At 41.5% G+C, this 15,098-nt stretch overlaps 1 protein-coding gene across 4 annotated transcripts in view; it reads right to left on the bottom strand.

Annotated features, from left to right (window-relative positions):
- The window catches only part of ror1 (receptor tyrosine kinase-like orphan receptor 1), a 296,809-nt gene that overhangs the window by 23,537 nt on the left and 258,174 nt on the right, over positions 1-15,098 (bottom strand). For all 4 annotated transcript variants that reach the window (XM_060830374.1, XM_060830375.1, XM_060830376.1 and 1 more), the window contains exons 5-8: positions 7,597-7,724; positions 6,602-6,919; positions 3,081-3,326; positions 1,222-1,424 (exon numbers count right to left, since the gene is read on the bottom strand). In XM_060830374.1, the coding sequence (XP_060686357.1) occupies positions 1,222-1,424; positions 3,081-3,326; positions 6,602-6,919; positions 7,597-7,724 (895 nt within the window). The remainder of the gene's footprint in view (positions 1-1,221; positions 1,425-3,080; positions 3,327-6,601; positions 6,920-7,596; positions 7,725-15,098) is intronic.

Below are 15,098 nucleotides of genomic sequence, written 5' to 3'. Positions count from 1 at the left end.
GTTCTGGTTAACACCTCCAGACAGGTTCCTATTAATAGAATCAGCATTTGCAACCAGAATTATGTGCAAAATTTGGAGTTTTAAACAGGCCAGTCTTACTAACATTGTTCCACCTTCATACTTGTGTTCATTCTTTGGTCAGAATCGTCACAAAGCACTCTGGATGGGAAAATAGACCCAGAAGGAATGTGTGGCTTACATAGGAAAGTTTTTACAAGCAGAGGAGGGAATGCATGTTAAACGTAGCACGTAATATGGACGATTATCACAATGCTCCACATGGGAACTGTCTCAGGGTAGTTTTATCTGACATGCAGCACAGAGCCTCCATACACACACAAACAGGAATGAACTTGTATCAGGCCATTGGGAATTGGCTGAGAGGTGGGAAGTCTGGCAAAAAGATGCAGGAAGACTGAGGACATCTTATCTCCACCATGCCATTTCACCAGGGCTGGGAAAGTTGGCTGACATCCACCCACCAAGAGCCTCTTCAGTAGCCAACCAAGGGTCACCTCCTGCCACTGTTGGCATTTTGCCCTCTTGGCTGCGCAGCTGTGGCCATGTGAAAACTCCGGGGGGTATGCTGGCGCCACTCCACAATTGGTGTGTGTGTGGGTGGGGAAAGCTCGGGTTGGGGGGTGTATAGTACAGGCAGGAACCCCTGTTTCTCAGTGCTCCGTGGCTCACAGAGGGGGTCCCTCTAACATCACTCCAAGCCTCGTGACTCTCAGCCCACCACAACCCCCAACAATCATTGCCTGCCTGTCCCTGGCATCCCCCAAACTCAGTGACCATTCAGAGCCTCCATCCTTCTGTGCTCTCCCATTTTGTCACAGCAGCCTCAACAATGGCCACCTCTGCTGTGGGGTGTTGTGGAGCTGCTCCCATCACCAGGAGTGTGCCTCCATGGGTCCTACTGCCAGCTGAAGTGAGCTGCCCTCTCACTTCCAGTTCCGGTGGAGTATAATTTCCTGCCCAGGGTTTTCACTACATTGCTGATGGAGTAACTACAGTGGAACTAGAACAGCTCTAAGGAATTTTCTTGACACAAGTTTTTTTGTTTTGTTTTACACATGTGGAAGAATGACTTAAGGGAAGACACATACGAAGTTTTTTTAAAATAACGGAGGGAAGTGATAACATTCATATAAAGAAATGTTGTGTAGAAAATAGATGGAATGATAGAATAATACTTAAAAGCAGAACAATCATTCTTACCTTTGGTTTGTACGCGTTCAGCATGGACATTTCGACATTTTGCCCCCTCACAGGTTTCGGCTGGCGTTGGTCAACAGGTGTTGACGACTTTTGATTGTTCCGACAAATACAGATGAAGAAGAACAGTAGGGCAATTGCCAGGGGAATTGTAACACTAGGGACCAGGATGTAAAGAATTTCCATCTTGCTGTTTTCTTTCGAGTCTGGTTTGTGAAGAAAGAAAAAACGTCTTAATCCCCGTGTAACAAGTTTCAATCCAGTCCACTTTTGCAAGAGTGAAGTGCATGAAACTTGAATTACATCTTTCATGACTTAGGAAAATCTCAAAGTTTGCACAGCCAATGGAGTACTTTTGAACTACTGTTGGGATTTGGGAAAAAAAACTGCCAATATTTGTGCATACCATAGCCCCACAAACAACCATCAGATAAATACCAGGTAACTATTTTAGTGGTGTTGCTTTAAATGGTTTACATTGGCCAGGGAAGCAAAAGAACTTCCTTGTTTTACTTCAAAATTGTGCCAATGGGATCATTTATATTTATCTGTCAGGACAGCCAGAACCACAGTTTATCTCACGTAAAGGGCAGCACATCAAACAGCCAAGCAATCCTGCTGTATAGTTTTGAAGTCAGTTTAGTTGACATGTTGAGAATGTCTGGAGTGTATCTGACACCCTAATCTTCTGCTCAGAGGCAAGGGGTCTCTCACAAAGCAAAGGCTGACACGTCATGAACAAACTGCAACTAACAGAAGGAATGTGACTTCAGTGTACGTCAAAGGTAAAATATAACATTTTTAAAGTACTTCAGCTTAAAAATCTAACACTGCTCAATACTCCAGCATTGAAAAACAACACAAGACTCCTCCATCCTTCAGGAATAAATCACAACACAAGTAATAAAGCATGCATCAACTGTTGGGATAAAATAGGTTTCAGTATGAAAACTATTTCAGCATTTCACCAAAGTCACAAAATGTAACAGTGCCTTATAACAGCATCACACACCTCAATAATCAAGATGTTGCCTGACCTGCTGCGCTTTTCCAGCAACACATTTTTAAGCTCTGATCTCCAGCATCTGCAGTCCTCACTTTTTCCAAATTTAACAAAGTACTTTTAAAACTGTAAGAAAGCTGCTCTCTGTGCAGTACCTCCCACAGAAAGCTGTTCTGTCAGCAGCTGACATCGGCGCATGCACGAAATGATGTGTGTGGAAACCGATCCCCACTGGAATCTCACGATTGCGAACACAGGTAAGTGTTCTCGAAAATATCATTTCCTAATTCTTCAGCAACATCATACCCAAATCATGCTGCCAGATCATGCGTTATTCAAGAACTAGCTGTGCTGATCATCCAGTAAAACCTCTCATTGAAAGATTCACTTTCACAAAAAGCTGAATGGGTGATCCTTCACTCACTTCCATTCTGTTCATCTTTTCTAGCCTGACTCTATTTTAGCAGTTGCTCTTCCAAACTTTTCTTTATTATTCTGCCGATGACTCAAGGATAATATCCTGCAGGTTGGTGCTGCTCGCGGTATACTCCTTTATTACCCGCCACTCTGATTTGGTTTTCTCAGAGCCTTCACAGTCTGTGAAACATCAGTCTGTCCTTGGCCTTTCTTTCTATTGTTATGTCCAACTTCTAAGAACTCAGATTTTGTATTTCATGATGATTACTTGTTAATTTAAGTTAACCTTTGCTTTTGTAATCTTGTTATTGTGCAGGACTAAGGTTCTTTGACCCTCACTATATTTCTCAATATGCCAAGCACTAGAAGTACAATATACAAAGTACAATATCATTGCATTATATTTGGCCCTCTTTCAGAAATTTCAATAGATGATCCTTACCACACAATGGAATTTCACACAACTCCAATTTCACCGATTCATCCAGAGTAAAACACCATGGAGCATCCTTGTGATTCCCAGGGTTCCGGCAATATGAGTGACCACCATTAAGTTCAGGATATTTAACGGCAGTGTAAGAGTGACTATGTGGATACTGAGAATTCCATGGCTGACACTGTCGGCCTGATTTTGTTACACTCACGGTGCCCCGGTAATCTATGCCGCTAATGTTAAAACATTTGTGATCTGTGGGGAAGAAACAAAAAACACAGGACACAAACAGTTGCTTGACACAGTAAAACTCAAATATTGCCGAAGAGACATGCCGCTATACTCTTTGATCATCCGGACAAACACAAGAATGCCAGATTTCAAACAATCTCAACAACTTACGAAATGGGAGGTAAGGGATGTTGATCAGTTTGAAAATTGACTCTAATAAGCTGAGGTGTTGTTATGGTGAAAGAAATGGGGATAGACTCTCCTGTCCTTTGCTCCCAGATGATTCAAAAAAATTAATTTTGTTTGCAGAGAATGGGTCCCTGCATGTGAACGTATGCCACTTCTAGGAAGTTTAAATGAACTAGATTACAGGTTTGAGTATCCTTCACGATTGCCATGGTGATAGAATTTTAAGTCAGTGACTGTAAGATGAATAGAATGTGACTTAGAGGGGATTTTGCAGGTTGTGGTGTTCCCATGGAGCTGCAGTCTTTGTTCTTCGAGATGGTTTTGAAAATGGCAGAATTAATTTTTGAGGCAAGTACCTAAGTCATAAACTATGAATTTTGAGGTCTTGATTCTAATTTTTGATAAATGAGCAGCCTGAGCTCAGTTGGAACCTCCAGAGGTTTGCCCAACTAAATTGGACATGTCAACTGTCGGTCAACAACAGGCAAATCAGCTGAAATTCATCCTGTTCATATCATTCCAGCATCCCTGCTGGAGAGAAATGTATCCAGATATTGGGTGAACAAAGAATCTGAACCTTTGTGGTCCAACAGCTTATTTACACTCATTACCAATAGCAGCCAATCAGTGCCTATGAAACCATATCCCAGCAAGAAATAAAAGGTTTTAAGGAACAGAAGAAAAGTGTAATTTTTGTAATTGTGAACTTGTCAGTAGCCAGATCTGTGAGAATAAAGGATATTCTATTCTAGTCTAGATAGTAAGTCTGCAGGTGACACCAAAATTGATGATATAGTGGACAGTGAAGAAGGTTACCTCAGAGTACAACAAAATCTTGATCAGATGGGCCAATGGTCCAAGAATTAGCTGATAGAGTTTAATTTAGATAAATGTGCTGCATTTTACAAAGACAAATCAGGGCAGGACCTATAATCTTAATGGTAAGGTCCTGGGGAGTATTGCTGAACAAAGAGTCGTTGAAGTGTAGGTTCATAGCTCCTTCAAAGTGGAGTTGCAGGTAGATTGGATAGTGAAGAAGGCATTTGGTATGCTTTCCTTTATTGGTCAGAGTATTGAGTATTGGAGTTGGGAGGTCATGTTGCAGTCATATAAGACGCTGGTTAGGCAACTTTTGGAATACTGTGTGCAATTCTGGCCTCCTTCCAATTGAAGTATGTTATGAAACTTGAAAGGGTTCAGAAAAGATTTACAAAGCCGTTGCCATGGTTGGAGGGCTTGAGCTATAGGGAAAGGCTGAATAAGCTGTGTCTGTTTTCCCTGGAGTGTTGGAGGCTGAGGAGTGACCTTATAGAGGTTTATGAAATCATGAGGGGCATAGATAGGATAAATAGATAAGGTCTTTTCCCTGAGATGGGGGAGTCCAGTACTAGAGGGTACAGGTTTAGGGTGAGTGGGGAAAGATTTAAAAATGATCTAAGTGGCTACGTTTTCATGCAGAGGGTGGTGCATGTATGGAATGAGCTGCCAGAGGAAGTGATAGAGGCTGGTACAATTACAATATTTGAAAGGCTTCTGAATGGGTATATGAATAGGAGGGTTTAGAGGGATATGGGCCAAGTGCTGGCAAATGGGACTAGGTTAGTTTCGGATATCTGGTCAGCATGGATGAGTCAGGCTGAAGGGTGTATTTCTGTGTTGTACATCTCTATGACTCTATTCCATTAGCCAGGACAAATTGTTATAACGCAACAATATTTTTCTAGTTTTATTCTTGAATGTTGCTCCATGTTTTTGTTTTTAGTCTAATCCTTGCTTGGCAAGCTATTTGACTGTGAAAGCTGAGTCAGATTCCCCATTGTTTAGAAGTGTCCCAAGTTCTCTGCTCAGTGAACTGACCTTAGCATGGGCACTGGTATGAAGATTTGCCTCAATGAACCTTGGTTCATTGAGGAGAAAGAAATGAATCAGGCTTTGAGCTGCTGATTGCAAATGCCCCTGGTTGCAGTATATCAGACATTCATGCATATGACAGCATGGACTCATCATTCAGAGGGAATAGCCACTTGAAAAGGTTAATTGCTGACACTCAATAAATTAACCTCTGGCACCAGATACGATAAGACCATTAGATGTAGGAGCTGAAATAGGTCATTTAGCCCATTGAGTTGGCTGTGCCATTCAATGAGGTCATGGCTGATTTGATAATCCTCAACTCCACTTTTCTGCCTTTTCCCTATAATCCTTCAACCCCCTACTGATTCAAAGTCTGTCTACCTCAGCCTTGGACATGTTTAACAACCCATGCTCTGTGATTAAAAAAACTGCAGATTCACCATGTTTCAAGAGATGAAAAAAAAATCCTCCTTATCTTGGTCTTAAATGTTCAACCCCTCAATCTGAGATTATGTCCTCTGATCCTGGACTCAGTCACAAATTGAAACAACCTTTCTGCATCAAGCTGAAAATCACATGACACCAGGTTATAGTCCAACAAGTTTATTTGCAAATACATGGTTTAGGAGCCCTGCTCCTTTGTCAGGTAGCTAGCTATCTGACGAAGGAGCAGCGCTCCCAAAAGCTTGTATTTACAAATAGAGCTGTTGGACTATAACCTGGTGTCATGTGATTTTCAACTTTGTCCACCCCAGTCCAACACCAGCACCTCCACATCATTTCTGCATCTACCCTGTCAAGCCCCCTAAGAACTGCATGTGTTTCATGAAGATCCTCTCTCATTTGTTTAAATACAATGAATATATGTCAAACCTACACAACCTCTCCTCTTAAAAAATACCCAGAATCCACCAAATGAATCTTCTCTGGATTGCCTCTGATGCCAATATATCTCTCCTTACATAAGGGGACCAAAACAGTTCACAGCATTCAGAGTCTAGTTTATTTAGGACCTTGTACAGCTTTTTGGAAGACTTCCCTATTTTTTACTCCATTCCATTTGAAACAAAGGCCAAAATTCCATTTGCCTTCCCTATTCCCTGCTAAATCTGGATGCTAGTTTTTTTGTGTGATTCTTGCCCTTAATCCCCCAACTTCAGTAAAGGAGGGAATGTGAAAAAATGCTCCACCGAAATCTCTCAAACTGTTGGACTGACCAATATCTTCCTAGAGTCAAAGTTCTCATCATGACTTACTTTTATTGATGGGCTCTGCCATGGGAATTCCAATACGCATGCAATTTGCTGCCTCCGGACTGTCTGGCATGGGGAGATCTTCACAGTTTGGCAGCTTCAACCTCATTAGGATCAAAGGATTTGATCTGGCAAAAATATATTCCGTCTTGCAAAGGTCATTTTCCAGGATTTCACACTCGTCTCTGCAAAGGTCACGGGGTTTAGGCACTGACGAGGTTTGGTCACAGTAAGGGAAGGCAAAGTGACACAAAGATGGGATGGCAAACTGGGAACAACGATCAGTGAGATGATTTGAGGTTCCAATCATTGTGAAAGCAGCTACAGGATAAACGAACAAGATTATTAACTTGATTGCCACTTTAAATTGTTCTTATTTTCCAAATCAATGACTGTATCAAATAAAACAAGTTGACTCAGAGCTCATTTTAACTTTAGGAAATAATCAATGCTACACAGAATCTTTACTAAATACATCAACTTGAGGAACTTAGAAGGGGCCCTGCTTTTCCATGAAAGCTTTTCTAGTTCATAGTAAAGAACTTGGCCCTTTAGATTGTTTCAAAGTTCTCCTGATAGCTCAATGGGTACCAATCGGTAACTGCACTGTCAGCGATGGAACCATACCCGAGCACTCTGAAGGCCCCAATATCATTCCAAATTTGTTTCATATAACTTGTTGGACAATATGCATCTTTGGATATCAGATTAGAAAATAATTTGGACTTGTCGGCAGCATTTGCTCTTCTATGTGATTGAATATTGTCTTAATTCAAACAGTTAGAAAGGCCTATTGGCAGGTGACAAGTGTCCATACAACCATGTGCCTTAATGAATTAGCACTTTTTACAACCCGGCTAATCACTGAGGCAGAATGCTTAATTTACTAACTTCAGAAAAAGCTTTTCATTTTCAGCATGATCGCAGCTTGCAATCAACACCTTGATCAAAGTACAGTACAGGAAGAGCTCATCATTGTCATCCAATACTTCCCACACCTGTGATTTGATTTTCAATTTCCCCTTGCATCTGCAGAGAGTCCACATATATGCTGCTATTTGCAATGAACCTTGCACAGGCAATGCCCCTGTAGGGCTGACAAAAGCCATCTTCTTCAAACGTCACTCTACAGGATGGAAGGAAGGAGAGACAAACATGAGATTAATTCTGAGGTGTTCATTTAGATCATAATTTGACAGTCACTAGAGGGCACTGTTATAAACATCTTTACCGATTTCACACAGTTGTCTCCTCAAAACTTGAATGAGAACATCTTGAAAAGATTAAATTATTTGAAAAAACACACAAAACGCTTCAGTGAACTTCTAATTTTAGCTTTTTTAGCTGATGGGAAACCAAACTTCTGAAGTGCTTTACTCTCATTGTATTATTGCTATTTCTTACCAATGATTTTCACAGCATTCTTGATGTGAATAATTCTAAGGCACAGGCCGCAGCACTGGCTAGGGGGAATCATACTTGTGATTCTTGATGTAGTGCATCCAGACAGTGAGTGGAAATGGGGTTTTCATAGCTAAGCCCAATCATGTTCGAAGTATATATAGCATAGGGACCACTCAAAGACATGAGCACATCATTTAAACCGATATGCTGCTTGATCAGTACATCATCTTTTCTTAAACTACCTGCCTGTTGAATATGAAAGATCTAAGTATCTTGGACACCAACAGCGAAAACTGATTAACAGGCCATTCTTAGCATTTTGATTTGAAAGATTTTGCCTTGTGCAATTTGATTGACGTATTTCTTGAATTAGTAATAGTAACTGGACAAGTAAGTATTAGGTGTGAAACACCTTATGTTGATTCTTAGACAATAATGGTTACGTAAAGCTCCAAGGTGCTTTTTCCTTCTTTATGGGGTGACTGGATGGCAATTACCAACTCGGGTCCTGACTGTGGTTTCTCCCTGCTATTCCATCACTGTGGTGACTCTTAAATATACACAAATGTAGGCAGAAGGATCAATAAGTGACTAATTTGACCATTAGGGAAAATAGAGAAAGAACCCCAACCAAGTTATTATTAAAAAAGAACAAAGAACTGACGATGCAGAAACAAAAAGGTGGCTTGTATTTATTACACTGACATTCAGACCAAGCAATATTGTGCAATATGGTGACATACAATATTTCTATCACTTGCTTGATGATATCAGCTAATTTAGTACAGTTTGAAGATCAAGACATCACTACTTATATAGTTTAATGCTCCATCAAATAATGTCTTTATCAACTTAAATTAGAAAAGTCCAGTATAACCTTACATCATATTCTGAAGATAATCTGACGCAGCTAATTCTACTGTGGAATTTGCTACCTCCATTGCTTTTGAACTGCTCGTTTCTGTCATTCAAAAGGACTCAGTGCCTTTTTGAGAGACCCAGCATTGGAAAGGGACAAGCCTACCCACAGTGAGTCCTTTCTCTTACTGCTGACATCTCTCAGCCCACCTTCTGCAAGCCTGTGAGCCCACATCTTCCACAATCACCAATCTGTGTCTTGGCAGCCTGGGCCTCCAGTGGCTAGAGGACAAGGGTATAGATCACTGTCTCCCAGGTGGCGCTGCTATTAGATTAGATTAGATTCCCACCAGTGTGGAAACAGGCCCTTCGACCCAACAAATCCACACTGACCCTCCAAAGAGTAACCCACCCAGACCCATTCCCTGACATTTATCCCTGACTAATGTACCTAACACTAGGGACAATTTAGCATGGCCACCTGACCTGCACATCTTTGGACTGTGCGAGGAAACCGGAGCACGCGGAGGAAACCCACACAGACACAGGGAGAATGTGCAAACTCCACACAGACCGTCGCCTGAGGCCAGAATCAAACCTGAGTCCCTAGTGCTGTGAGGCAGCAGCGCTAACAACTGAGCCACTGTGCCACGCATAAATACAGCTGCAGGCCTCCGATCTGCTGGCAACTCTCGGCAGCCAGGGCTCCCTTTTCCCAGGTTCTTGATCCCAGGTCAGATGTGCTTCTGTCTAATTCAGGGACTGACACTTAACATGGCAAGTACACTTCAAAAAGAAGTGATGCTTGCATTCTGACAGATGGAAAGCTGGTTGATGAGAGCACTGTTTCCTCCATTAAAAACCTCCCTGAGCCTCTACTCCAGTGCTCATGTCAGTGACATTGCTACAGTCAAGGACAGACTGCGGGGTGAATCAGGCCTGCCCTGGAGTTCAGGACCCCGGAAGTGGAAGTCACATCCACCCCGAGCTACCAGTTAATCTGAGATGCTCTTGAACAGCAACACTATCACGGCGGCAGTGGCTCCTGCCAATACCACCCCGATCCCAGGCTGAGTGACATCAATGGATGGCAGGAGGGGTGTTCAGATGCGGGACTGCTTCTTCAATCAGACACTTCATGCTTCTGAATGAAGCAAGCTTCCTTCTGTGCGCTGCAAGACCAGTGGACGTGGGGTCAGATTAAAGGCCCACTTAAGGGCCTCAACTAAATTACATTAGATTAGATTCCCTATAGTACAGAAACAGGCCATTTGGCCCAACAAGTCCACACTGAGCCTCCGAAGAATGACTCACCAATACCTATTCTCCTACCCTATATTTACCCCTGACTAATGCACCCAACACTATGGTCAATTTAACATGGCCAATTCACCTGACCTGCACATCTTTGGATTATTGTAGGAAATTGGAGCACCCAGAGGAAACCCACAAAGACAAAGGGGAGAATGTGCAAACTCCACGCAGACTGTGCCCGAGGCAGGAACTAGGGATAGGTTCAGACCATGGGCCTTTCCACCATGGACGTAACTTGGGAGAAGGGGGGACATGATGGTATCACAGCTCTCCCACCTGATCAACTCATCCCACCCCCTCACCAAATCTGCCATTGGAGGAGTACATTAAATATCGCTTCTGGCAAATGGATTTGGGAAACCACAGTGGCTGGATTTCAAACAAGTTCTAATTACAATAAAGGCGTGAGTCACTCATTCATTGTCACTCAGCCCTCCCGACAATGGGTGGTGCTGTATAAATTTTCAAACTGGCGTCTCCAAAACCCAAAGAAATCTACCGACAGATCCTGGGCTCCTGCATGTCTTTAGATTTGTGTTTTTTTTAATGCATGTGGTTTTTATCTACCATACTGACTCCACTCTAAACATAACAAAAAGATTTTCTGTGTTTCCTGTGAGAAGCTGACACTGCTGTTCCAAAAGGAATGGAAAAGGGTGAATGACTCCAATGTAAAATGTGTCATGTAATTAGTAACTGTCCATCCCTAGATGTAGTTGTACCAGGTGTCAACATCTAAATGAACTACTTCAAACATACAATTCACATTGCTGCAGAGCTGCAGAGATATTTATGAACTATATATTTGTGCAATATGATTATAATAGCTATAAATCTTGGAAAAACATAACACAGAAATTCTAAAAGCTCAAGTAATTCAAAGACAAATGAAAATACCGCAGAAAAACCTCTGACTGAAAAAGTTGCAATTTGGGTAACCACTGACTCATATCCAACCAACATGGAATTAACAATTACTCCCAGGCCCAATTTTGCAAATTACATCTTCCTGAAATGTAATCACAATACACTGTATCAAATGCAATTGATTAAAGGTTATTTTGTTTAAAATAAATGGGATTTTTACAACAAGGTTATGGCTCTGAAAGGTGGCAATTCCAGAACATCACTGCAGGAATTCTGTACGGTAATGTCCTCAGCTCAAATTGTTTCAGCTATTTCAATATTGGCCTCCCCACCCTGACAGGTCCAGTTCCATTCACAGCTCCTCAGATAATAAAGCAGTCTGTGCCCAGATGCAGTAAGAACTAATAAGGATAGGCTTGGACTGATGGTAGCAAGTAATATATGTGCCAGCCAAGAACAGGAAATGACCATTTCCAACAAGACAAAGAACTTTGCATTCATTGGGCGGGACTTTTAGCCTGATACAAGACTCTTGAACTCAACTCCAAGGAGGACAGAAGAAACACCTTAGGAATATTCTCCTTCCTGAAGAACTCAAACACAGCTCTTGACTCACTGAGACCGTAGCTCTTGAATGGCCAAAATGCCAAAGGCTCAATTGGAAAGGGACTGAACACATGGAGATTCTTATTCAGGAACATTCAGGGGTGAAGTCAGTGTGTCGGAGAGAGTGCACAAACCTCCAGGCAACTCACTGAGCTGACCACTCTGAATCGCTTCATTCTGAAACAGCTGACAAGTCTAATGCTCGATCTACAGACACTGCCTATACAGAGTGGAAGCAGGTCACCTTCAATCCTGAGGGACTGGATAAGCAGGAAGATCACTGTCAAACTGATGGAACTATAACAGACAGCCCTTGAGAAAGTAGGTGGTTTAACGGTTCTTTTACCTTGGAAGAATGATGTGAAAGAGTTTTACAGCTGTTTGAGAAGGACTGGGACCAACAGACTATTATTTCTCATTGTTTCCTTTCTCTAGGTAGCCTACTGGCAAGATGAGCATTTATTCCCCCCTCCCTAGTTGCCCTTGAATAGGTGGTAATGAACTGCCTTCTTGAACTGATATAAACCATCTGGTGTAGGTACACCACAATTCTGTGAGGAAGGGAATTTCAAGATTTCCGACCTAGCGACAGTGAAAGAACAATGTTTTATTCTAAGTCAGGATGGCTTGGCGGGGTTTGGGATGGGGTTTGGGGGGGGTTTGGTGGGTTGGAGGAGCTTGCAGATAATGGTGTTTGTTGGTTCAAGTCACACTTCTGAAAGGATGAACATTGAAGATTGCAGATGTCAAAGAGTTTTGGAAGGAGAAAAGGCAGAACATCTGACAATCTTGTAGAATGAAGACCTATTTCCACAGGTCTCCCAATAATCTTAGAAACAATATGTCACTAACTAATGTATCTTGTACCCAATTGTTATTTTAAAGGCCTCTCGTTGTTAAGGCTCACCAGTGGTTTTCCCTGACACTGTAAGCCCTTAAATCCAGTCGAGAAACAAGGACAGTGGCAGCAATCTACCCTGACACAAGTTGGACATGATTGGCACTGTTGCCATGCTGATGCTGTTCTTGGCCTTTCATTCGGTGGAGGAAGTCATGTGTTTGGAAGGAACCTTGGGGTGTCAGTGCACGGCATCCTATTCCATTGACTGTAGCTCCTTAGTGCCACACCCAATCAAATGTTGCCTGGTGTCAGAGACAGTCACTCTCACTTCACCTTGACAGTGACTGGTACAATTAAGACTTAAAAGATGTCTTGCTAGTTTCTGAGAGCTGCAGTTACAATTAGGTTAATTTTGTGTTTAAAATGTGACATATAAGGACATTTTGGTTCCCCCAAAATACCTCGTGAGACAAACCCAACTTTTATGTGAAGCAGGTTGTTAGTTTGTTTATGGATGTGTCATTAAAAAAAAGTCAAATTGAGATGTTCAAAATTAATGATTTTTTGGTAAATAAGATAGGGTCAAATGGATTCCCCCAGCAGGAGTGATCAGCAACCAAAGCATTTAAGCTAATAAGCCAACATCCAGAAGGAAATAAGAATTTTGTCAATGTAGTGAGTTCTGATGACTTGTCATGCACTTCATGAAAGTTTGGTGGAAGCAGATTCAATAGAAACTTTCAAAAGGAAATACACTTATGCATGCACAAACTTGAAAAGCAGGAAACTGCCGAAGAGCTAGAACACAGATATTGGACTGAAAGGCCTCCTTTTGTACTGTAAATTGATGATTTGTTGCAATGTGGCATACAGTCATTACAATAATAACATTCATAGGAAAATGTGAAAACTGATACCAATAAGGATACACAGTAATGGCTAAATCTAAGTAAGAAGCCACTTGTCAGACTTACATGAGTAACCAAAAACTGATCTCGCAATGTCTGACTGTAGAGACCACAGTTTCGCAATTTTATTTAAAGGAAGGATTGCAGTTTGCAGTGATTTTAATTTCCTTTTTTGACAGCATAAAAGAGCAATAAAAGTTAAAAAAAATTATGGTTGGCAAGAACAGAGGTTAAAAGCTTAACACATTTTAATGGTATTCCTCTGTCTTAGATTATAATGGAGACATTAATATATTTATTATTGCCTCTGCTAAATAGGCAACAGACAGTCATAAAATGCCAAGTGTTCATCCACCATTACAACTGTGCAAATTCCAAGTCTGCATAGTTTCACGCTTTAGGGCCAAACATTATTTGAAATGCACTGCAGATTACTTACTAAAATAGGAAAAAAGCTCAAGGATTGTAACAATTCCTTATTTTTAATTGTTGCATCAGCTTCCTGCAATCCAGATTGTCCCCACATTGTTTCAGGGCTGCCAGAGGGGTAGGTGTGATAATTCGCCAGTTTTGTCCATTGACAGTAAAACATATAGCTGCCTGGGATGACTTGCTGTGTGCTGTAAAATGTTAATTTGTCAACTGAAACATGACACATACGATGTTGGATTTCTTTGAAGGAAACAGGACTCTGCAAAGCTATATTAAGGATTCCCCATCAATGTGTAAATATTTAAGGTATCAGGAGATATTATTACAAAGTAGTTTAATGACAGATGAGCACCTGTGTAAATGTGGACCCCAACCTTGGGGATGAAGAGGTTAAGAGGTGATACAATCGAGAGGTTTAAATTAAAGAAACTGATGGGAGTGGATCAAAAGGCAAGTTTTAAATGTGGAGGAGGAAGGAGTGAATCAGAATGTCATGTCAGGATAACTGTATAGGTATGGCTCCAGTGGAGAGCTTGCCCCCATGATATCTATTTAATCCAGTTTTGCTGGGCCTCCTTGATGCAATGCTTGGTTAAGTTTGGCCTGGATGTCAAGGGCAGTCACTCTCACCTCACCTCTGGAATTCAGCTCCTTTGTCCATGTTTGAACCAAGTAATGAAGTCAGGTGGCCCTGGTGGAATCCAAACTGGGTGTCACTGAGCAGGTTATCTCTGAGCAGGTGTTGCCTGATAGCACTGTTGATGACACCTTCCATCACTTTACTGATGATCGAGAGTAGGCTATGGGGCAGTAATTGGCCGGGTTGGATTTATCCTGTTTTTTGTGTACAAGACACACCTAGATAACGTGCCCACATTGTCATGTAGATAACAGTGTGTGTGTCTCAATGTATTTCATTTTTCTGATTTCTCTCAAATGCCTCACGAGCTCATGCAAATATCACTTGTCCCATTTATCTATCTCCTCTTCTCTATTTAAACACTAGCCAGTCATTCTATCTTCTGTGCAGATCACTTTGTTGTTTTGTTTTAAATACTGCTCCTCGTTTACATCTTAATTAACATATTTGTAGAGACTTGCCTATTTTCTGCACAGAATCAGACAAATGTGCTGGGTATTTCCAGCATTTAACGTTTTTGTTTCAGATTTCCAGCATCAGCAATGTTTTGCTTATTCATTTGAGGGACTTTCAAAATTTGACTTTGTATTGACCCACTGATTTATCAGAGGAGTTGGTGTACTGGAATTT

The sequence above is a fragment of the Hemiscyllium ocellatum genome, chromosome 9, assembly GCF_020745735.1.
Source record: "Hemiscyllium ocellatum isolate sHemOce1 chromosome 9, sHemOce1.pat.X.cur, whole genome shotgun sequence".
Lineage (NCBI taxonomy): Eukaryota > Metazoa > Chordata > Chondrichthyes > Orectolobiformes > Hemiscylliidae > Hemiscyllium > Hemiscyllium ocellatum.
Note: the sequence above shows the minus strand (reverse complement) of the source record. Positions and strands in the feature narration are given on the sequence as shown.